Below are 25,827 nucleotides of genomic sequence, written 5' to 3' on the forward strand. Positions count from 1 at the left end.
TGAAACTGGAACAAAAGGGTGCATTGGCATCCCAGATGGCAGTTCCCCTCTCTCTGGCCTTGCCAGTGAGGAGCGTTATTGTATATGCTCCTCGGGAGCGTTCTGTGGGGAAGGCCAGAGGTTGCAGTTCTAGAATCAATGAAAATTGAGACAAAAACGATCTGCAAGTACCTGGTTCTCCATTGTAGGACTGAGGTGTTGGAAGTCTCAGTTCATGGAGAAAGGCAGTGGCAGGAGCTGAAGTAGGAGATGGCTGAGCAGGGGTAGGCACGGCTTGACAGCGCTGCATCTGCATGATGAGAAGGTTGAGTGCATTGGACAGGGTGGCGAGGTTCTGGGTAATTTGTTGTAGGTCTTGTTGATGGGTCCCGAGGAGAGTCCCTTGTTGCTGGATGGCTGTTCTCAGATGGGCGAGTTCTGCTGGATCCATGTTGGCCAGAATGTACTGTTAGGGCTGGTGGAGGTATGGTGAAGTTAGGATCCAAAACAGAACACAGACAGTAATCCAATAAATAAGATAATTTAATACAGGGAAGTAAAGGGTGTGGCAAAAGATAAACAAACAGGATGAAAAACAAATAGCAAAAATAATCCAGGCAAAATGAGAACAAAACAACTTGACAAAAACATGACAGGCAAAGACAAAAACACTAGCACAAAAAAAGCCATAAACAAGAAAGAGACCCTTAGTGCAATAAACCATGAACAGGAAATAATCCTTAGTGCAAAAACCATGAACCAGAAATAACCCTTAGTGCAAAAAACCAAGAACCAGAAAAACACTAGTGCAAAAACCATGGACAAGAGAAAATAGCTAGAGAGAAAAACCATGAGGAGCAAGAGAGGTACAGAAACAGCTAGAGAAGCAAACGAGATGTTCTGGCAAAAACAAAGTCTGAGAATGGCCTTTAAATAAGCAGCAGTGAAAACCAGGAAGTAAGTTCAGGGGAGAAGGAATTCCTGTCCCGGATCCAGATCAGCACTGGCGTGAGAGATCCGTAATCTCCAGAGTGGATGTCCGGGGCGGAGCATGACAACAGATTCAGCGTTGGCCCTTGTTCAGGGCTTATGTGAAGCCATGTGCAGCTCTCAGAAAGGTATTGTCTACAGCCAGTTCAGTGTGTTCATCATACAACAAGAGGATAATTATAAGCATCATTATTATGTGATGGACTGAATGTGTGCTTTATATTACTATTACTGATTCTTCCAAAACACTCACCACTCTCAGCAATGTTCATATGCTCTGTCTCTTGAATCTGTTCAAACTCAAAAAGTTCACAGTTAACAAATATTCACTAGAGAATAAAACTCCAATCAGAAACAACGATAAGGTTATATGATGATTATATGATTATTATATGATTATATATCTACTTGGATTATGATTGATTAAATGCTGTAACAGTATAAATGAATTGTTAAAAGCTCTTGCAGCTCTTGAATCTTGTTTCTTCTGGCTTGTTTACAACTTTATGCTATGTAGAACAAGTATGCGTAAGTCAATTGGGGAGAGGTTACTAGCATTTCACCCAGTGTTTCTTCTTTCTGTTGTCATATAGATTGTCCATCAACTTCACATGCATGGCATGAATCCACTGTGGTTTTCCTTTCACTTTCACTGCTGCAATAGTGACAAGGATAATCTGATAGGGTCCTTCAAACTTTGGCTCTCATGGTGTCTGTAAGTGTTGTCGTTTGGAGATCAGAACCCACTGTCCTGGTACCAGGCTGTGTCCACTGGGTCCAAGTGAGGGATGATGTCTTTGACCAGCACTTCTGCAGTGTGAGTGGCTGTTGCCCGCCTTGCGGGGAATGCTTCCACCTACCTGGAAAACTTGTCCACCACAACTAGAACTTCAGAGTACCCATGTGACTTTGGCAGTGTTGTGTAGTCTGTCTGTAAATGTCGGAATGTTCACTGTGTGCCCATTGGCTAAGTTACATGCTTCAGTGAGTGCTTTCAGTTCTACTTGTTGTGCTGATGTACTTGTTGGCAGGACACCACTCCTTCATGTGTCAATGTTACTGCCCAGCCTGCCATTCTCTGATTATTTACCACTTGTGAAGACCCATCTGCAAACAACACCAGTTCTGGATTGGGCAGAGGTTCTTCCTTGAGCTGTCTCTGTTCTTCCATCATCTGAACAATTTCAACACAAGTCTTCATCGACTTGTAGCCCTGGTAGAGTGTTACTGGGTTAATGGGGGATCCTTTTTTAGTGATGACATTGAGCAGCTCCAGAATGGGTGTCCATCGTGCTGCAGTAACTTGTGACATGCGACTCATGGTAATCGTCTTGTGTACAGCATGTGGGCATTTCACTGTGATCAATCATGATGGTCAAAGCAGACTCCACAGCCAGACATGTGGCTTGAAATGCTCTCGGACATGGCCCTCATCCTTGTGACACTTCATCCAGTCTTGCTGAGTAATATGAGACTGGTCTGCTTATTTCTCCATGTTCCTGGATCAGGACTGCTGTCATGTACCCATCGTGTTCATGAATATACAGGATGAAAGGTCGACTGATGTCAGGGATTCTGAGAGTTGGTGCTTGGCACAAAGCTTGTTTGAGGGTTTTGAATGCTTCCATCTGCTCACTGTTCAGCTGAAGTTTGTCTTTGGAGTCCTTTCTTGCCAAGAAGTCCAGAATCATCAACATGTACTTCTCATGTTGTTATTCTGTTTCAAATGCAATCAATACATCATCCACGTAATTAATGATGAAAGATGATGTGTCTGGAGCATCTCTGGACAAAGTTGAGCTTTCATTCTCCTTCCTTTGAGTGTGTTGTTTTTCCATCACAGTTTTCTTTTTGACCTCTAAGGAGTGATTAGAGTCTGACTCTGACTTCATCTCAGAACAAGATGGTGCACTTGGCTGTGCATGCACGTTTTTTTTTCCTTATTTTGTTCTTCTTGGGGCTTTTTTTCCGATAGCTTCTGTTCCAACTCCTCCACTCTAGCAATACAACTTTTTCTCCAGCTCAGCCTTAGATTCAAGTTTTTGCCCTGAATTTGCTTTGGACTCAAGCAGCTGTTGTTTAGACTCAAGCAGCTGTTGTTAGAGACTTGCATTTTGCTCAATCTCGGTGTAAATAATCTTGTCTATATTTTATCTTATTTGTCTTTCTCTCTGAACAGCTTCATTCATGACAGACAGATGGCTGTCATAATCTTTAAATCTCCTGTTCATTTCAGATTTCATCTGAATCTCCTTGCACCTTTGAATATATGACAAAGGCACCAAAGCTCACTGAAGCCATTTCTGCTTGTTATGAGTGGCTTGGGTCTTATTATAGGTTTTTCTAATCTTGTTAGTGCACCACAATGATTTGTGAGCTATGCCACACTTTTGAGCTAGCTTCTCTTCCGCTGGGCTCAACCCCATGGTTCTGTCAATAATGTCACAAAGTTCATTTGCCACATCAGCCTCGCTGAGTGTGCTGTTAGATTCAACTTTAACTCTTCCTTCTGCTATGTCTTTTTTAATAACTGAACACTTAAGACATCTTCACTCACACACAGAGAACATAAAACAGAACAAGATATAAACACACAAAACGCATGTCAACACACTTAAATACTTCTGCAAGAATTCATGTTATGTGTTTCAGAGCTCTACACACACCCAACTTCCTTCTGAACAGTACACAACTGGCTCATGTGCATCTACAGTGGTGCTTGAAAGTTTGTGAAACCTTTATAATTTTCTATATTTCTGCATAAATATGGCCTAAAACATCAGATTTTCACACAAATCCTAAAAGTAGATAAAGAGAATCCAGTTAAACAAATGAGACAAAAATATTATACTTGGTCATTTATTTACTGAGGAAAATGATCCAATATTACATATCTGTGAGTGGCAAAAGTATGTGAGCCTCTAGGATTAGCAGTTAATTTGAAGGTGAAATTAGAGTCAGGTGTTTTCAATCAATGGGATGACAATCAGGTGTGTGAGCACCCTGTTTTATTTAAAGAACAAGGATCTATCAAAGTCTGATCTTCAAAAAACATGTTTGTGGAAGCACATCATGGCATGAACAAAGGAGATTTCTGAGGACCTCAGAAAAAGCGTTGTTGATGCTCATCAGGCTGGAAAAGGTTACAAAACCATCTAAAGAGTTTGGACTCCACCAATCCACAGTCAAACAGATTGTGAACAAATGGAGGAAATTCAAGACCATTATTACTCTCCACAGGAGTGGTCAATCAATAAAGATCACTCCAAGAGCAAGGCATGTAATATTCTGCGAGGTCACAAAGGACCCCAGGGTAACGTCTAAGCAACTGAAGGCCTGTCTCACATTGGCTAATGTTCATGAGTCCACCATCAGGAGAACACTGAACAACAATGGTGTACATGGCAGGGTTGCAAGGAGAAAACCACTGCTCTCCAAAAAGAACATTGCTGCTCGTCTGCAGTTTGCTAAAGGTCACGTGGACAAGCCAGAAGGCTATTGGAAACTGACGGATGAGACCAAAATAGAACTTTTTGGTTTAAATGAGAGGTGTTATATTTGGAGAAAGGAAAACACTGCATTCCAGCATAAGAACCTTATCCCATCTGTGAAACATGGTGGTGGTAGCATCATGGTTTGGGCCTGTTTTGCTGCATCTGGGCCAGGACGACTTGCCATCATTGTTGGAACAATGAATTCTGAATTATACCAGCAAATTCTAAAGGAAAATGTCAGGACATCTGACCATGAACTGAATCTCAAGAGAAGGTGGGTCATGCAGCAAGACAACGACCCTAAGCATACAAGTCGTTTTACCAAAGAATGGTTAAATAATAATAAAGTTAATGTTTTGGAATGGCCAAGTCAAAGTCCTGACCTTAATCCAATCGAAATGTTGTGGAAGGACCTGACGCAAGCAGTTCATGTGAGGAAACCCACCAATATCCCAGAGATGAAGCTGTTTTGTATTTAGGAATGGGCTAAAAGTCCTCCAAGCTGGTGGTGCAGGACTGATCAGTAGTTATGAGAAATGTTTAGTTTCAGTTATTGTTGTACAAGGGGGTCACACCAGATACTGAAAGCAAAGGTTCACATACTTTTTCCACTCACAGATATGTAATATTGGATCATTTTCCTCATTAAATAAATGACCAAGTATAATATTTTTGTCTCATTTGTTTAACTAGGTTCTCTTTATCTACTTTTAGGACTTGTGTGAAAATCTGATGATGTTTTAGGTCATCTCATCTCATTATCTCATCTCATCTCATTATCTCTAGCCGCTTTATCCTGTTCCACAGGGTCACAGGCAAGCTGAAGCCTATCCCAGCTGACTACGGGCGAAAGGCGGGGTACACCCTGGACAAGTCGCCAGGTCATCACAGGGCTGACACATAGACACAGACAACCATTCACACTCACACCTATGGTCAATTTAGTCACCAGTTAACCTAACCTGCATGTCTTTGGACTGTGGGGGAAACCGGAGCACCCAGAGGAAACCCACACGGACACGGGGAGAACATGCAAACTCCGCACAGAAAGGCCCTCGCCGGCCACGGGGCTCAAACCCAGACCTTCTTGCTGTGAGGCAACAGTGCTAACCACTACACCACTGTGCCGCCCTGTTTTAGGTCATATTTATGCATAAATATAGAGAATTCTAAAGGGTTCACAAACTTTCAAGCACCACTGTATAAGCCAATATGTGCCTTTGCAGTGTCACTTTCAAACTCAACACTTGAGCAAACAAACATCCACATTCAACACTGCCAATCCGATCTTTGGAATGGAATCTAGATCCAGACAGAATCTTCACCAGGAAGCATTCCACTTAAGGTTAAGATTTTTTTCCCTTTGCATGCAGTAACCACCCACAAAAACTTGCTTGCAACCTTTTTTCAGGCTTCACTTCACTCCACACTTTGCAGGTTACTTTGATCTGGCCCAAGGCATTAACTGTTCCACAGCAGGAAATAAGGAGATGATGGCTTACCTCTGTGATGCGCAGTTTGTTATTTCCTGTTGAAATACACTCACTGGATCTCAGCTAAATCCTGTTTGTGATGGCAGTTATGAGAATATGAAGTAAATTTTCTGTTTCCTCTTCAATAATGAATTGCAAGCAGGCACCAAGACTTAAGGAGAGAGATGATTTTATTGAAGATTCATGTATGTACACCACTGCTGTCTGAGACACTCTCACTGCCCCAGACCTGCTCTTTCTCTGCATGCCCAAAAAAGCAACACTTTCACTCACTCTCTAGTCTCTCACAACAAAGTGGTCTTTCTCAAAACATTTAATCCATAACACAGATGAGGCTGTTACTGTGGACACACACACGCACACACACACACACACACACACACACACACACCATTTTGCTTCATCAGGCAGAGGATTACACATATTCTGAAATAATAATAATTTTAAGAAGCCCTTAACCATTCTTCATGAGCTACCTATTGATAATGAGAACCGTGTGAAGATTTTTGAAAATAAATTCAGTACAGAGAAATGCATGCATCTAATCATAAAATGCTAATAAGTTTAGTCACTAAATAGCACTCACCAATATTTTGCATTGTGTACATTTTGTATACAAGTGTGAAATTCATATAATTGATAAAATCAATATTAAAGTTGTCTGAAGGTTCTCAGTCATCCAGGTCATCATAATCCATAGGTGCTAAAGAAGGCAACTGGACTTGCTTGATGTCCTTGAAGACATTTCACCTCTCATCTGAAAGGCTTCTTCAGTTCTGTCTGACTAGTGGGAGTTTCAGGTATTTATCCTCTAGTGGACCAAAAGCAACCCTAAGGAGAGTCGTTGCAGTCACATGGGTTATTGATCCTCTCAGCCATTGTTAGGATTGTTAGGATCACTGAAGGCTGGGAGTGAATGGAGTTAGCAGCCTAGAAGGTTGTTAAGGTGATCTGAGGGCTGTTGACTCTCTCTGCCATCGTATGAGTCACTGAAGTCAGCTGAGTCTTGGTATGGATGTGCATTCAGTTGTCTGGGAAGTGTACCCAGGACTGTATTGTAGGTGGCTGATAAGTGGTGTCTCAGACCACCTCCTCTGTTCAGCGATGGTCATTCCTGGTTGACAAAGATGGCTTCTTTTACTCCTCTTTCAAACCACCAGTCTTCTCTGGCAAAAATGCATACATTCCAGTCCTGAAATGAGTGTCCTTTGTTATTGAGATGAAAATAGACTGCAGATTCCTGGCCTAAGGAACTAGCTGTCCTGTGCTGAGACATGCGCTTGTGAAGTGGTTGTTTCATTTCCCCAATGTACAGGTCTGTGCATTCCTCACTGCATTGAATTGCATACACAATGTTGTCCTGGGGCTGCACGGTGGTTAGCACTGTTGCCTCACAGCAAGTGGTTAGCACTGTCGCCTCACAGCAAGAATGTCCTGGGTTCGAGCCCAGCAGCCAGCGAGGGCCTTTCTGTGTGGAGTTTGCATGTTCTCCCCGTGTCCGTGTGGGTTTCCTCCGGGTGCTCCGTTTTCCCCCCACAGTCCAAAGACATGCAGGTTAGGCTAATTGGTGGCTCTAAATTGACTGTAGGTGTGAATGTGAGCGTGAATGGTTGTCTGTGTCTATGTGTCAGCCCTGCGATGACCTGGCGACTTGTCCAGGGTGTACCCCGCTTCTCGCCCATAGTCAGCTGGGATAGGCTCCAGCTTGCCTGCGACCTTGTAGGACAGGATAAGCAGCTACAGATAATGGATGGATGTTGTCCTGTTTGTGCCTGGGTATTCTGTCCTTAGGATGGACCAATTTCTGCCTCAAAGTGTTACTGGGTTTGAAGTGTATAGGGATAATAAGTTGAACTTGTTTCTTACATCCAAGGTCGCTTTATAATTACAAAAAAAAAGTCCACCAAAAGAGGGTCAAGATGTAATTCCAGTGGCATAGCTACCCCCAATCCCACCAAAAGGTGCATGAAGATATGTCCCACACTGCCTGCACAGCTGCTGCAATGCCACTGGGCAACATCACTCAGAACACCGTGCCATGGATCCACAAAGTGAGCACAGGAGTACTGCCACAAAGAGTGCTGGTATGTCCCAAACCACCGCGATGCCGCTGGGCAACATCACTTGGAAAGCACAGAAGCACTGCTGCACAGAGCGCTGGATAACCCCGATGTTAAAAAGAGCAATGAGCTCACTGCAGTCCATTCAAGATGTTTATTGTCATATACACAATAACAGACATAGCGGTTTATTATTGGGTAATGAAATTCTTATTTTGCAACTGCCTGACCAAACTATGCTTATTAATAAAAAGAAACATATATATAAAATACAAAATATAAAATATAAAGTGCATATGGGGCGACACGGTGGTGTAGTGGTTAGCACTGTCGCCTCACAGCAAGAAGGTCCGGGTTCGAGCCCCATGGCCGGCGAGGGCCTTTCTGTGAGGAGTTTGCATGTTCTCCCCATGTCCGCGTGGGTTTCCTCCGGGTGCTCCGGTTTCCCCCACAGTCCAAAGACATGCAGGTTCGGTTAACTGGTGACTCTAAATTGACCGTAGGTGTGAATGTGAGTGTGAATGGTTGTCTGTGTCTATGTGTCAGCCCTGTGATGACCTGGCAACTTGTCCAGGGTGTACCCCGCCTTTCGCCCGTAGTCAGCTGGGATAGGCTCCAGCTTGCCTGCGACCCTATAGAACAGGATAAAGCGGCTAGAGATAATGAGATGAGATGAGAAGTGCATATGGAATGCAAAGTATAAAAGTAGAATGAAAAAGGAAGATAACATTTAAAAAAGAGGCAAACAAACAATGTGCAAACATAGAGGTAGATATACTGTGCAATGTCTTGTGCAAAATTGCTAATATAGAGGTAGATGGTGATTACCGGTATAATCCATGGTTCAAAAGCCTGATGGAAATATAGAGGTAGATGATGATTATAATCTGTGGTTCAGAAGCCTGATGGCCTGGGGGTAAAAACTGTTTGTCAGTCTAGTAGTCTTTGCTTTCACACTCCTGTAGCGTCTGCCAGATGGTAGGAGTGTGAATAGTCTGTGTTGTGGGTGTGTTTGTTCCCTGATGATGCTCTGTGCCCTTTTTGTGACCTGGGTGTTGTAGATGTCCTGTAGTGGGGGGAGGACAGCTCCACAGATGAACTGGCGAGGAACACCAGCATCACCCATGATGGCTCAAGGCCTGAAGAGAACTGACACCCAAAACTGGGTCTGGAGCTATGCTACAACTGGTGGACAAAACATTCAAACAAAAAACATTCAAACAAAGAACAAACATCAAACTATACAGTCACAAAAAGAAAAACAAAGGGAAGAAAAAATAAAAAGCTCCAGTGAGAAGCGGAAGCCAAAAGGTGCACAGCATACTCTCAATCAGAAATGGAAAAAGATGTAAGATGGATGGTGTGTTTGTAGATGATCCTCCTGAGTTTCTCAGATAGTCCAGAAATGTCGGCAATTACAATATTCTTGTGTTTGTTACTGTTTTCTTCCCTGTCTGTTATGTTTCTTTTCCTGGTCTTAATGAAAGCCCAGGTGGGATACCCACACTTCTGAAGTGCTTCCGTGATGTGTTTTGCTCCTTCTCTTTCTCTCTACCATTGTTGGAATGTTCTGAGCCCTGAGATGTAAGGTACTAATAACCCCCAATTTGTGCTCCAGTGGGTGGTGAAAGTCAAACAGTAGGTACTGGTCTGTGTGTGGGGGTTTCCAGTAGACCTTGATGCTAAGGCACACTGAACTGTTTTGTTCAGTGTGCATGCTGCAGTCCAAAAAGGCTAGGTTGTTTCCCCTGACATCCTCCAGAGTGAACTTGATGTTGATATCCACTGCATTGATGTGCTCTGTGAAGGCTTCCACCTCATGGGTTTTGATTTTTACCCAGGTGTCATCCACATACCTGAACCAGTGGCTGGGAGTGACTCCTGAAAAAGTGGTCAAGGCTTTGTTTTCCACTTCCTCCATGTATAGATTGGCCACTATAGGGGACACCAGTGAGCCCATGGCGCATCCATGCTTTTGTCTGTAGAAACATTCATTGAACTGGAAATAGGTAATGGTCAGGTAGAGGTTAAGCAAGGTGTAAATGTAGCGCGTGGTGGGGTTCATTCTGTCCGGTAAGGTGCTGTCTTGAAAAAGTTGTTTCCTAACTGATTCGACTGCTTCTCTGGTGGGAATGTAGGTGTAAAGAGAAGTGACATTGTAGGAAACCATGGTTTCATCTAAGTCTAGCTTTAGGTCTGCAACTTTAGTGGCAAAATGCTGGGAGTTATTGACATGATGTGGCATGTTTCTGACAACAGGAGCCAGGATGGTGTCTTGGTGTTTGGCGATGCTGTAGGTGACCAAGTTTATGCTGCTGCTGATGGGTCTGAGTGGAGCTCCTTCCTTGTGAATCTTGGGGAGTACATAAATGAAAGGAATGGCTTCCCTGGGGTACAGTCTATAGTACAGAGATCGGTCAATGGCATGGTCCTTTTCTAGTTGTTGTAGGCAGCTCACAACTTACCTGAAACTCCCCACAAGTCAGACAGAACTGAAGAAGCCTTTTGGATGAGAGGTGAAACGTCTTCAAGGATTTCAAGCAAGTCCAGTTGCCTTCCTTAGCACTGACACATATTAAAGTTGGTTTAAGAAGGGGATTGGGGCTATCTAAATGCAAATATTGTATAGGCCTGCTTAAAATCTAGTCACATATTTATTCATTTTTAACCAAATGCCTTTTAACCACCTTCAGTGGTTTATCTACACAGTGGTATATTTACTATTTTCCAAGTTACTTTTTTTTTCCTAAAGTAAGCTTGTGGCCACATGTTTTCAAACAAATCTCATTCGTGTGTGCTCTATTTGTATTTGCTATCATGGATCTGTCATAACATTTCTTTTAACGTTTGTTAAAGCATGACAAAATGGTTACAGCACCTAATATATGTTTTCATTGGTTTTAGGATTCCAAATGGGTAGAGGAGAAACAGCTGTTCCTCAGGCGCAATCAAGAGTTCCTGGAGAAGGTTTGGCACGGATGCTGTTTTATCAAGTTCTCAAAGTGCTAGCGGGCCAGTTATATTGTTTTATTTGATTACTGGCTAGTATTCTTTACACACAGATGAGTCAAAGCATTATGACCACTCTCAGATGAAGCACATAACATTGATTATCTCATAACATTGACACATATTAGGTCTGAGATATATTAGATGGTAAGCCAACAGTTGGTATTCTTAAGTGACTTGTTGGATGCAGGAGAAATGGGCAGGTTTGAAGACCTGAGAGACCTTGGGTCAGCACATGCCCAAAATGGCAAGACTTGTGGGGTGTTCCCAGTAGATAATGGTCTGGGGATAGACAAACCATGAACGAACAACAAGGTGTTGGGCACCCAAGGCTCATTGATGAGTGAGGGGAGCTAAAGCTTTGCCCTCTGGTCTGAACTGACAGAAGGACTACTGTGGGAGAGAAAATTATAATGATTGTAACCAGAGTAATTTGTTACTGTCATGCTCTGCCCCGGAAATCCACTCCGGAGATTATGGATCTCCCACGCCAGCGCTGATCCAGATCCGAGCTGGGAATTCCATCTCTCCTGAACTCACTTCCTGGTTTTTACTGCTGCTTATTTAAAGGCCGTTCTCAGACTCTGGGGTTGCTAGAACATCTTGTTTGTTTACCCTAGCTGTTTCTGTGCCTTTAATGCTTTTCATGGTTTTTCTCTCTAGTGGTTTGTTTCTTGTTCATGTTTTTTTGCACTAGCTTGTTTCTTGTTCATGTTTTTTTGCACAAGTGTTTTTCTTGTTCTTGCCTGCCTCATTTTTGTCAAGTTTTTGTCTCCTTTTTTACCTGGACTATTTTTGCTATTTGTTTTTTCATCCTGTTTGTTTACCTTTTTGCCACGCCCTTTCCTTGGATTAAACCCACCTTATTTATTGGATTACTGTCTCTGTCGAGTTCTGCTTCTGGATCCTAATTTCACCACATCTCCAGCTCCCTTAAGTCACAATATACAGTGCATTGCACCCAGCTGTGTATGGGGCTGTGTAGTTAGATTGCCTGTGGTGGCCAGCTATTTGTGCACCATACCTGGGGAAGTGATGGCACCAGGATGCACTGTGTGAAGAAAACAAGGCTATATATGGTGTGTGCCCATTTATTCTGGGCAGTGTTCTGCTGGAAACGCTGGGTCTGGGCATCAATGTCATTTGACATGCCATTTACTTAAACATCATTGTGAATCAGGTACTTCCCTTCATGTCAGTGGTATTCCCCCATGGCAATGGCCTATTTCAATAGAATAATACACCCTGTCACACTCTACACACTGGGTGTCATTTATGAAGCTGGATGTGAATTGATTTCTGTTAATTATTAATATGAGCATTTTAATAAAAAAATGCTATTCATGAAAGTCCTGTAAATTCAGAAGAACCTTCATATCCTACCCTTGCTCCTGAGTGTGTGTAAACTTACACATAAGACGTATTTACTATTGTAAACATTGACTGACTGACTGGCTTTGAATCTTATGATTTGCAATGAGTTATTGCATTTTTATATATGGATTACACTGTCAAGTTCAAATTGCTTATTTATTTCAAATACACACAAATATTTTTAGACACATCATTTCATATAGGCAGCATGGTGGTGTAGTGGTTAGCGCTGTTGCCTCACAGCAAGAAGGTCCGGGTTCAAGCCCCGTGGCTGGCAAGGGTTTTTTCTGTGCGGAGTTTGCATATTCTCCCCGTGTCCGTGTGGGTTTCCTCCGGGTGCTCCGGTTTCCCCCACAGTCCAAAGATATGCAGGTTAGGTTAACTGGTGACTCTAAATTAACCGTAGGTGTGAATGTGAGTGTGAATGGTTGTCTGTGTCTATGTGTCAGCCCTGTGATGACCTGGCGACTTGTCCAGGGTGTACCCCGCCTTTCGCCCATAGTCAGCTGGGATAGGCACCAGCTTGCCTGCGACCCTGTAGAACAGGATAAAGTGGCTAGAGATGATGAGATGAGATTAGATGATGACTGGCTGATTGGATAGCTACATAAATAAGCAGCTGTACAGAAACATCTTAGACAGACATCTGGGGAAAATTTTATATATATGCACACACACCAAGTTGGGACGCTATGTCAAACCTAAATAAAACAGAATGCAGTGCTTTGCAAATCATGAAAACCCTATATTTCATTGAAAATAGTACAAAGACAACATATCAAATGTTGATACTGAGAAATCTTATTGTTTTTGAAAAAAATATCTGCTCATTTTAAATTTAGTGCCAGTAGCATGTTTCAAAAAAGTTGGGACGGGGCAACAAAAGCCTGGAAAAGTTGTTTAAAAAGAACTAATTAAATTAATAGGTAACAGGTAAGTACCATGATTGGATAGAAAAAAAATATTTCAGAGAGGCTGAGTCTCTGAGAAGTAACGATGGGGAGGCATTCACCACACTGTGAAAGACTGCACAGGAAAATAGTGGAACAATTTAAGAATAACTTTCTTCAATGTAAAATCGCAAAGAATTTGGGGATCACATTACCTACAGTACATTCATCCATCCATTATCCATAACTGCTTATCCTATACAGCAGCATTTCTCAACCTTTTTTCAGTCACGGCACCCTTCAGAAGTATGCAAATTCTCAAGGCACCCCCATATAAAATATACGCAGTCACGCTGACCATACACTGACCCTGGCAGTGATGTTGTGACATGGGAAAGGGGGCCGTGAGACAAATTTTGATGATACATGAGGCGGTGATGATCTGCATTAGTGTAACTATTGTTTTTTGGAATTTTAATTCATTTTATTTATTTCAATGTTAGAATATATAATTTTTTGATGGCACCCCTAACAAAGCCAGACGGCACCCCAGGGTGCCACGGCACCCTGGTTGAGAAAGGCAGGGTCTTGCCCAGGGTCGCGGGCAAGCTGACCATGGGCAAGAGGCAGGGTACACCCTGGACAAGTCACCAGGTCTTCGCAGACCTACAGTACCTAATAGCGGACCTCCGAGCGGAGCACCATACCTAAGAAAAAATGGTAAAGCCATCGAGTCGATTTTTTTGTGGTTTGTCTCTGTACATGTACCATCAGTCATGCACACCGACTAGTGGCCAGTGTTAGTAATTACCAGTCATACACACCGCCTTGTGTGGCCAGTGTTAGTAATTACCAGTCATACACACTGCCTCGTGGCCAGTGTTAGTAATTACCAATCATACACACCGCCTAGGCAGCACGGTGGTGTAGTGGTTAGCGCTGTTGCCTCACAGCAAGAAGGTCTGGGTTCGAGCCCCGTGGCCAGCGAGGGCCTTTCTGTGCGGAGTTTGCATGTTCTCCCCGTGTCCGCGTGGGTTTCCTCCAGGTGCTCCGGTTTCCCCCACGGTCCAAAGACATGCAGGTTAGGTTAACTGGTGACTCTAAATTGACCGTAGGTGTGAATGTGAGTGTGAATGGTTGTCTGTGTCTATGCGTCAGCCCTGTGATGACCTGGCGACTTGTCCAGGGTGTACCCCGCCTTTCGCCTGTAGTCAGCTGGGATAGGCTCCAGCTTGCCTGCGACCCTGTAGAACAGGATAAAGCGGCTAGAGATAATGAGATGAGATGAGACACACTGCCTAGTGGCCAGTGCTAGCCAGTAAAGAAATAAAACAAAAGAGACTGGCTATGATATAAGAACATTCTACAACCCAGAAACAGATGGGAGCTCCGCTTTTAGGCAGTGCCTAAATCTATAGATAACGGAATCCAGGGACACATGTCTGCCTGGGGGCATTTTGAGTTATTGACAGATTCAGAAAATACAGTTTCTAAGCTTTCCAATGATGCCTTCCATGTGGAGATCTGACTATATTTGAAGAATGTGTGGCCTTTTGAAAGTGCATACCTCTTAAAACAGGAAAGGGAGAAAATCGCCCTCAAAGTTTTCCATCTCAGTTACTCTGGGTGCCGGGAGGGCACATAGTGGTGCTCATTTGCATGACATTAAGGAAAACCCTACCCCCTACTAGCTAGCATGATGCTACTTTCATGTAAACAAAGATCACCATGTCAATTTTCCTTCCATGCAAAGTATGCCCAAAACAATTATGAAGTACAAAAATAAGTCCTAAAGTATACTTTAATGTTTTGTGCTTGAAAAATTACTCACACCATAAGAAAGATAGCATGATGATAGCACAACTAACACAATGCTAGTTTCATGTAACCAAACCACAACACTCTCCGTTACATGCAAAAATAACAAAATACTCACACCGTAAGAAAGAAAGATAGCACAATGATAACAGAACTAACACAATGCTAGTTTCATGTAACCAAACCACAACACTCTCTGTTACATGCAAAAATAACCACACAGCCTTAGATTAATAAACTTACCCCATCAGAAAGAGAAATGTCGCCTTGCACACATCAATGCCTCCGATGGAATAATGTAGTCCTAGAACACTTCCTTTTGGTTGCTTTTTTTTTTGCTAGAAATGGTTATCTCCGATGTAACTACCGTGCGTCTGTTTGCTTCGCGGTGTTTCAGCTCCTCTGCGCTCTGTTTAGCTTGCTCATTCCATAGTGAAATTACATGCATGTATGCAGCTTAAGTAGCCACGATCTCAGCTTGTATCATACAGCTGATTGGCGAAAAAAACAAAACAAAAGACTTTAAATCATGTGAATGGCCCATATGGTAATTTACCCACACCCCCCAGCAGGCTACAGTCCTGACAAAAATGAGACAATTTGCAACAAAAAATGTATGCTTTTCCAACAAATCAATCTATTATCTGAAATAATGATTGCATTCTTCAAGATCTCAACTTGCACATTATGGAAAAAAACGAAAATCACAAATTTCGAAAAAAAAAAAAAAAGCTTCTTTTGCGATTATCTCGGATTCGTTTCGCCAGACATGTGTCCCTGGATTCCTTGAGGTGTCTAATATATTATTAGTAAAAGGACTCAGGAACACTTCCAAAAAAACATCGTTTGTGAACAAAGTTCATCAGTGCATCTACAAATGCATGTTAAAACCATATCTGAACAATATCCAGAAACACCGCCACCTTCTCTGGGCCTGAGCTCACTTACAATGGACTAAGGTGAAGTGGAAACCTGTTCTGTGGCCTGACAAATTGAAATTTGAAATTCCTTTTGAAAATCATGGACACTGCATCCTCCAGGCTAAAGAGGAGAGGGATCATCCAGCTTGTTCTCAGTGCACAGTTCAAAAACCAGCATCTGTGATGTATTGGAGGTGCATTAGTGCACATGGCATGGGTAACCTACACATCTGGGAAGGCAAAATTAATGCTGAATGATATACAGGTTTTGGAAGAATATGCTGCCATCCAGACAACATCTTTTTCAGGGAAGGCCTTGCTTATTTCAGCAAGGCAATTCCAAACAGCATTCTGCATGTAGAACTGCATGGCTCTGTAGTAAAAAAGTCCAAGTGCTAAACTGGCCTAACTGTAGTCCAGAGCTTCTCCCTTTGAAAACATTTCATGCATTATGAAGTGCAAAATACAACAAGGGAGACCTTGAACTGTTGAGCAACTGAAATTGTATTTCAGGCAAGAATGGGATAACACATTGAAAAATACAGTAATTGGTCTCCTCAGTTCCCAAACATTTACAGAGTGTAGTTAAAAGTAGAGGTGATGCAACACAGTGGTAAACATGCCCCGTCACAACTTTTTTGAAAATGTGCTACTGGCATCAGATTCAAAATGACCATATATTTTTCAAAAAACAGCAAAATTCCTCAGTTTCAACTCAGTTTTGATATATTGTATTTGTACTATTTTCAAGGAAATATTGGGTTTCCATGTAAATCATTGCATTCTGTTTTTATTTGTTTTACAGAGCTTCCCAACTTTTTTTTTCATATTGCGGTTCTATATAGAGTACCAGTAAAAAATGTGGACACACTGTCTAATTCAGTGGGGGTTTTTTTTCTTTATTTTTATTCATTAAAAGACATTCCATATCATAAAGTAATGATGGACTGTCATTTCTCTTTACTTAGTTGATCAGTTCTTGACATAATATGGATTACTAAAATTTGTCAAAATGGCTATTTACTGTATTTTTTTTTATTACTGACTGTTTGATGGCCTCAAACATATTAAGAAGGCAAGAAATTCCACTATTCAACTTTTGTCAAGGCAAATCTACAGTGGTGCTTGAAAGTTTGTGAACCCTTTAGAATTTTCTATATTTCTGCATAAATATGACCTAAAACATCATCAGATTTTCACACAAGTCCTAAAAGTAGATAAAGAGAACCCAGTTAAACAAATGAGACAAAAATATTATACTTGGTCATTTATTTATTGAGGAAAATGATCCAATATTACATACCTGTGAGTGGCAAAAGTATGTGAACCTTTGCTTTCAGTAGCTGGTCTGACCCCCTTGTGCAGCAATAACTGCAACTAAACGTTTGCGGTAACTGTTGATCAGTCCTGCACACCGGCTTGGAGGAATTTTAGCCCATTCCTCTGTACAGAACAGCTTCATCTCTGGGATGTTGGTGGGTTTCCTCACATGAACTGCTCGCTTCAGGTCCTTCCACAACATTTCCATTGGATTAAGGTCAGGACTTTGACTTGGCCATTCCAAAACATTAACTTTATTCTTCTTTAACCATTCTTTAGGAGAGCGACTTGTGTGCTTAGGGTCGTTGTCTTGCTGCATGACCCACCTTCTCTTGAGATTCAGGTCATGGACAGATGTCCTGACATTTTCCTTTAGAATTCACTGGTATAATTCAGAATTCATTGTTCCATCAATGATGGCAAGCTGTCCTGGCCCAGATGCAGCAAAACAGGCCCAAACCATGACACTACCACCACCATGTTTCACAGATGGGATAAGGTTCTTATGCTGGAATGCAGTGTTTTCCTTTCTCCAAACATAACGCTTCTCATTTAAACCAAAAAGTTCTGTTTTGTTCTCATCCCTCCACAAAATTTTTTCCAATAGCTTTCTGGCTTGTCCACGTGATCTTTAGCAAACTGCAGATGAGCAGCAATGTTCTTTTTGGAGAGCAGTGGCTTTCTCCTTGCAACCCTGCCATGCACACCATTGTTGTTCAGTGTTCTCCTGATGGTGGACTCACAAATATTAACATTAGCCAATGTGAGAGAGGCCTTCAGTTGCTTAGAAGTTACCCTGGGGTCCTTTGTGACCTCGCCGACTATTATACGCCTTGCTCTTGGAGTGATCTTTGTTGGTCAACTACTCCTAGGGAGGGTAACGATGGTCTTGAATCTCCTCCATTTGTACACAATCTGTCTGACTGTGGATTGGTGGAGTCCAAACTCTTTAGAGATGGTTTTGTAACCTTTTCCAGCCTGATGAGCATCAACAAGGCTTTTTCTGAGGTCCTCAGAAATCTCCTTTGTTCATGCCATGATACACTTCCACAAACATGTGTTGTGAAGATCAGACTTTGATAGATCCCTGTTCTTTAAATAAAACAGGGTGCCCACTCACACCTGATTGTCATCCCATTGATGAAAAACACCTGACTCTAATTTCACCTTCAAATTAACTGCTAATCCTAGAGGTTCACATACTTTTGCCACTCACAGATATGTAATATTGGATCATTTTCCTCAATAAATAAATGACCAAGTATAATATTTTTGTCTCATTTGTTTAACTGGGTTCTCTTTATCTACTTTTAGGACTTGTGTGAAAATCTGATGATGTTTTAGGTCATATTTATGCAGAAATATAGAAAATTCTAAAGGGTTCACAAACTTTCAAGCGCCACTGTATTTGATAGTGTGCAAAGCTGTCATCAACATAAATAGTGGCTACTTTAAAGAATCTAAAATACAAAATATTTTAAACACTTTTATTTACTACATAATTCCATATATGTTCCATATATTATTTTTATCATAGTTTATAGTGGTGCCCCTTAGCACTCAGGCACAGACACATTAGATAGAATTGCAGTGGAAAAACAAGTGCTCTTTTTATTCACACAAGTGGCAGGACTGGGGGAGGAGAGCTGCTTCAGTGCAAAGAAGGGTGAGTGCTTTTAGAGCTTGAATCTCTTGGCAGACACAGGGAGCAGCACAGACTCATTACTTCCTCTCACCATCTTCCTATTCACCCAACTGGCAAAACAGTGTCCTTTTGTATCTTCCCTGCACCTCATGGAGGATGACTGCATGTCCCAAATAGCAAGCTCCAACAGTTGTGAGTTAGGTGTCCCCGCCCATCAGCCATGTGCGCATTGTTTATTAACAGAGGCAGTGTGATGAGGAGCTCTTGTGTGTAAGGGCCACCAGCCTGCCATTATCACAGTACTAACCCCCTGGCCAGCTCTGAGCCCACTGTTGTCGGGGCCTGAGCCCAGTGGCCATCAGCATTTCCGTGGTGGATCCCCGCTCCATGTTAGACCCCCGCTCCATCTTCCACAGTGGTGTATCACCACTTTGAGGGGGTCAGCTTTATATTTGTGTACACGATTGGGTGTTCCTCTCCTTCAAATTCATGGGAGAGGATGGTGCCCAGGCCAGTCACAGAGGTATCAGTGTGTACCAGGAAAGGCTGTGAGACATCTGGATTCCACAGCACTGGTTCGCTGGTGAGGGCAGCTTCCAGTATTGAAAAGGAGTGTTCTGCAGCTGTTGTCCATCAGATTTTGTCCAGTTCTCCTGGTAAGGTTTCAAGAGAACACAACTGATCTGATAACCCAGGTACAGTGCCTCAGTGAGCCCCAGGTGACACTTTCAGGGGTTAGCGCACTTCAAGCAGCACCTACTTGATTTGGTGTATATGGTCTTGTCAGATGTAAGAGTGGATAACAATACTGATGTACATGGCTGCATGGTTGTACATGGTTGATGGGGTATAGGCTGGAAGGTCGCCACCACTCCATGCAGGCTGAAGGGGAAAACCCAGTACTGCCAGTAGCCTGTGGTGGGTACTGAAGGCTGTCTTTGGCCTGGAGGTGGAGGTGAAGGCCACTTGTCAATAGCCTTTCATCAGGTCGAGTGTTGAGATAAAGTGGGCTCTTCCCAGGCACTCATTGAGGTCATCCACTTGGGGCAAGGAGTAGCTATTGAACTCTGAGACCTGGTTCAACTTCCTGAAGTCATTACATAGCCTTAGGTATCCATCAGACTTGGGGACAGCAACTATAGGGCTGGACCATGGGCTGGTGGATTTTTTGATGATGCCAGACTGGAGCATACGGACTACTACTACTTCTATAGCCTGGCGGCAGGCCTCTGGGACCCAGTAGGGCCTTTGTTGGATTACTACTCTGTGGCATCTTGATCTCATGCTGTTTTAATTTGGATAATTATGGCCAACAGCACAAAAAATTGAAAAACATATCTTGGCACAGTGGTGTAAGTGCATGGTCGCCTCACAGCAAGAAGGTTCTGGGTTCGCAGCTGGTGGGGGCCTTTCTGTGCAGAGTTTGCATGTTCTCCCCGTGTCTGCGTGGGTTTCCTCCGGGTGCTCCGGTTTTCCCCACAGTTCAAAGACATGCAGTTAGGTTGATGTGGGGCAGCCTTGGGCTGAAGTGCCCTCGAGCAAGGTACCGAACCCTTGACTGCTCCCCGGGCGCTCTGGTGTGGCTGCCCACTGCTCTGAGTGTGTGTGCGTGTGTGTTCACTGCTTCAGATGGGTTAAATGCAGAGGATGAATTTCACTGTGCTTGAAGTGTGCATGTGATAAATAAAAGGTTTTTTTCTTCTTTCTTCTTACCTGGGTGAAGGAGAGGAAGAACTGGACTGTTGATCAGTGGTCCAAAGTTCTCTTTTCAGATGAAAGTACATTTTGCATTTCATTTGGAAAGCAAGGTCCCAGAGTCTGGAACAAGAGTGGAGAGGCACAGAATCCAAGGTGTTTGAAGTCCAATGTGAAGTTTCCGCAGTCTGTGATGATTTGGGGTGCCATGATGTATGCTTGTGTGGTCCACTGTGTTTTATCAAGTCTAAAGTCAACACAGCCATCTACCAGGAGATTTTAGAGTACTTCATGCTTCTATCTGCTGACAAGCTTCATGGAGGTGTCGATTTCCTTTTCCAGCAGGACTTGGCACCTGCCCATAGTGCCAAAACTACTACCAAATAGTTTGCCATTACTTGTCTTGATTAGCCAGCTAACTCGCCTGACCAGAAGCTCATAGAATCAGTGGGGTATTGTCAAGAGGAAGATGAGAAACACCCTACCCAAAAATACAGATGAGCTGAAGGCTGCTACCAAAGCAACCTGGGCTTCAATAACACCTCAGCAGTGACACAGCCTGATCGCCTACATGTCATGCATTGATGCAATAACTCATGGTAAAGGAGCCCCAATGAAGTACTGAGTGTATAAATGAACATACTTTTCAGAAGTTGGAATCTTTTTTGATTGATCTTAGGAAATATTCTAATAATTTGAAATAATGGATTTCTGGTTTTCATGAGCTATAATCCATAATCATCAAAATTAAAACAAAAAAAGGCTTTAAATATTTCACTTTATGTGTAATGAATATAGAATATATGAAAGTTTATCTTTTTGAATTAAATTATGAAAAAATGAACTTTTTCCACAGTATTCTAATTGTTTGATTGAGATGCACTAGTAAATGTGGTGTGTAAATTGAACTGGCACCTCTTTGGGCCCAAGGATGCTTCTCTAAACTTCAGGTCATGGTTGCTCCCAAGATGGATGGATGGATGGATGACAGCAAGTCAAACCAAAATGCCACCATATAAAAAGAGAATGGGCTGTTCTGCACAAGTGGTATCCTTCAGACAACTGATATTACTGGAAGAGTCAGTACAAGAGGTCATGTATATTTAGAGACTGAAAGGCTTCTTCAGTTCTGTCTGACTAGTGGGAGTTTCAGGTATTTATCCTCTAGTGGACCAAAAGCAACCCTAAGGAGAGTCGTTGAGGTCACATGGGTCGTTGACCCTCTCAGCCATCCTGTACATTAGTAAGGTTACTGGAGGCTAGGAGTGAATAGTGTTAGCAGCCTAGAGGGTCATTAGAGTGATCTGTGGGTCATTGGCTTTCTGTCTTCATGTTTTGTCGTTGAAGTCACCTGAGTCTTGGTGTGGATGTGTATTCAGTTGTCTGGGAAGTGTGCCAAGGACTGCACTGTAGGTGGCTGATAAGTGGTGTCTTAGGCCACCTCCTTTGTTCAGTGATCGTCATTTCAGGTTGATGACGATGGTTTCTTTTACTCCTCTTTCAAACCACTAGTCTCTTCTGGCTAAAATACAGTATGTACATTGCAGTCTGGAAATGAGTGTCCTTTGTTATTGAGATGAAAGACTGCAGAGTCCTGGCCTGAGGAACTGGCTCTCCTGTGTTGAGCCATGCACTTGTGAAGTGGTTCTTTTGTTTCCCCAATGTACAGGTCTGTGCATTCATCACTGCACTGAATTGTGTGCAATACATTGTCCTGTTTGTGCCTCTCAGTTAACAGTAACACTTCTGTTTTGAACTCAGTTTTTGTTACCTTACATTACATTACAGGCATTTAGCCGATACTTTTATCCAGAGCAATATACAACATACCCAGAGCAGCCTGAAGAGCAGTTGAGGATTGGGTGCCTTGCTCAAGGGCATTTCAGCCATTCCTGCTGGTCCAGGGAATCGAACCAGCAACCTTTTGGTCCCAAAGTTTCTTCTCTAGCCATGGCTTCTTCACTTATATTGCATTAGATTAAACTCTTTCCTTATTTTTGCCTTTTCTGGTGCTGTGATGGGGCGGCACAGTGATGGGCCTCACAGCAAGAAGGTCTGGGTTCGAGCCCCATGGCTGGTGAGGGCCTTTTTGTTTGGAGTTTGCATGTTCTCCCCGTGTCTGCGTGGGTTTCCTCCGGGTGCTCCGGTTTCCCCCACAGTCCAAAGACATGCAGGTTAGGTTAACTGGTGACTCTAAATTGACCGTAGGTGTGAATGTGAGTGTGAATGGTTGTCTGTGTCCATGTGTCAGCCCTGTGATGACCTGGCGACTTGTCCAGGGTGTACCCCGCCTTTCACCCATAGCCAGCTGGGATAGGCTCCAGCTTGCCTGCGACCCTGTAAAACAGGATAAAGTGGCTAGAGATGATGAGAATGGGATGGTGCTGTGATGCTCCTGGATATGTGCCTAAATAATATTTTTTATTCTTGTGGACATGAGTCAAAAGTACTTCTGCCTCAGAAAAATTCTTCTTTTTTAGTTTTTAGTAGCTACTTTCTGCTTTCTGCTCTGTGAACTTGCCTTTTTATGGGCATCACCAAATGCAAATCAGGCAAATGACTGGTAATTTACAGGTGATTGTCATTTATCATTATGCACACATAAATATGTAGAAAATTAGAGTTTAAGAAACTTTTGTAAATTGGGCATGTAATTTTTAGTTTGGTTTGGCTTACACAAACATTTACACACAACTTTGCTCAAAGATTGATGAATGAGGTCCATTGTTTGTCTTAAAGGATCAGCAGCTAACATCTTGGTACAAGATAACACAAGGCAAATTCAGAGGTCTTGTAGAGCCCATTCTTCTGTGACTCTGAGCTGTTTTGGTAGCATTTGGGGGGACCAAAAGCATATTAGCAGGAGGTCATAATGTTTTGGTTCATTTGTGTAAATTATCTCATATCAGAGTGAAGCTTGCAAGGATGTGTTAAATATTTGAGTTCACTGTTCTCTACCATTTAATGTTCTTTGCCAGATGGAAAAGATGGATAATGAAAATGCCCAGCTGCAGCAAGAGCTCCAAGACTCTAAAGACCAGAATGAGCTGCTTGAGTTTCGCATCCTTGAACTCGAGGTTATGTCCATTTGCTCCTCCAATTCTGAAAGAAGGTTTATTGTTTCCAAGACTGAGTCTATAATTTTCTTGTTATAGCACCTCAAGTTATGGTACCTTAGAGTGAGTAGCAAGGTCATGCTTAGAGGGTTTTTTATACACAAAGGGCCATATTCAAAGTTGGTGATTTTAAGTTCAAAAGTTATATTAATATTTACTTGTATTCAGTTCTGTCCTTTGGAGCTGATGAAGTTGATTTTCTTGTAAGTCCATTCAGATTACTGAAATCACCTGCATGTAGTTCATACCTCCTGAGGTTGCCAGATTTTGCTTGGGTAAAGGCTGAGTAGAGGTATCTGAATCTGTATTCTTTTTTCTGTATTCTTTATCACTAGCATCTAGACCACCGCATTCAAACACAAACATTTGCCTTTAAGCCAGAAAAAGAATCTAATGAAAAAGCCAGTAAAAAATGTGGGACAGAAAATGTGAAAGAAGAAGCAAAGTGGTTTTTTTTTCTGTAACATAAAACAAAAAGGCAATTTTAAAATGAAAAGAAAAAAGACTAATACAAGAGTATAATATGTCTGCAAGCAGTGATGAGGGGGCCTGTCTTCATCTCAAGGGCGGCACGGTGGTGTAGTGGTTAGCGCTGTCGCCTGACAGCAAGAAGGTCTGGGTTCGAGCCCCGTGGCCGGCGAGGGCCTTTCTGCGCAGAGTTTGCATGTTCTCCCCGTGTCCGCGTGGGTTTCCTCCGGGTGCTCCGGTTTCCCCCACAGTCCAAAGACATGCAGGTTAGGTTAACTGGTGACTCGAAATTGACTGTGAGTGTGAATGGTTGTCTGTCTATGTGTCAGCCCTGTGATGACCTGGCGACTTGTCCAGGGTGTACCCTGCCTTTCTCCCGTAGTCAGCTGGGATAGGCTCCAGCTTGCCTGTGACCCTGTAGAAGGATAAAGCGGCTAGAGATAATGAGATGAGATGAGGATAAAATGTGTGGCCTGTGGAACATTGTTAAATTTTTCAATAAAATCTAATATAAGATCCAAGTCAATTACATTAACTTGACAAATTGCTATGCTTTGGGACTTCCCACAGTATTATCAGACACAAAAATTTATTTTAAGGCAAACGCATCAACAGTTATTAGCTAAAATACATTTTTTGCTTATTGCAGTCCCCCCCATGGTCATCCGATGCCAAAATTTTTATGCTTCCTGAAAATGGGGCCCTGAGTCCATGTTTGATGTTAATGCATCAAAGCATTGCTGAGATATAACCTCACTTCGTGTTTTGGTGGCTTTATCACTGAATTCAATTGGCTCTGCCAGAGGAACACTTTTGCCAATCAAAAAGCCAATAGATAACTTTTGTGAGGCTTGGTCCAAAGATGATCTGTGCGAAATTTGGTTAAGATTGGACAAAATTTGTAGCTTGTGAAAATTTTTTGTACCTTTCGATAAAATCCAATATGGCAGCTTCATCAATTAGGTTGACATGACAAATTGCCAAGTCTCAGCCTTGGGACTGCCCACCATATTAACACACACAATTTTTGCTTATTGCAGCACAAATGACACCAAAACTTTTGTGACCTCACTCTGTTTGGCATCTTTGTGACATGCATAAATGCACTTCCAAGTTTGACCCATTGGTTGTGCTAGAGTGCTCGAGGTGCTGACATCAAACTTGGTGAAAAGAATTACAGGACCGTCCCCAGTCAGTGTACTAAATTTTTTACCATATGTTTCTAAGGGCTGCCAGAGACATCCTAGCCAGAAGAAGATGATGATGATGATGATGATGAATAAGAAAAGGTAGAAACTAAAGGTCACCAACTGAAAGCATTTCACCAAGTTTATATTGAAAACCACAAGTAAAATTAGCAGCACTATGCACTTTTTGTTTGCATAAACATTAAAATAATAACATTAGGAATACCAATAAAAAAATCTAATTGACCAATTAATTTAATTTCATGTTAGGCCTATTTCATTTTTACTGTGATCAAGAGAGATCAAGTGAAAGAGGAGAACAGGTGTGAGGATTGTTTTCTGTTCGTGGATTACATGCAAGGGGTTGGA

General features: G+C 42.4%; 1 protein-coding gene across 6 annotated transcripts in view; it reads left to right on the forward strand.

Annotated features, from left to right (window-relative positions):
- jakmip2 (janus kinase and microtubule interacting protein 2) overlaps positions 1 to 25,827 on the forward strand; it is a 601,961-nt gene that overhangs the window by 368,841 nt on the left and 207,293 nt on the right. For 5 of the 6 annotated variants that reach the window (XM_060935818.1, XM_060935823.1, XM_060935822.1 and 2 more), the window contains exons 12-13: positions 10,921 to 10,983; positions 23,666 to 23,764. In XM_060935818.1, the coding sequence (XP_060791801.1) occupies positions 10,921 to 10,983; positions 23,666 to 23,764 (162 nt within the window). The remainder of the gene's footprint in view (positions 1 to 10,920; positions 10,984 to 23,665; positions 23,765 to 25,827) is intronic. The other variant, XM_060935821.1, reaches the window with a different exon arrangement.

The sequence above is a fragment of the Neoarius graeffei genome, chromosome 12, assembly GCF_027579695.1.
Source record: "Neoarius graeffei isolate fNeoGra1 chromosome 12, fNeoGra1.pri, whole genome shotgun sequence".
Lineage (NCBI taxonomy): Eukaryota > Metazoa > Chordata > Actinopteri > Siluriformes > Ariidae > Neoarius > Neoarius graeffei.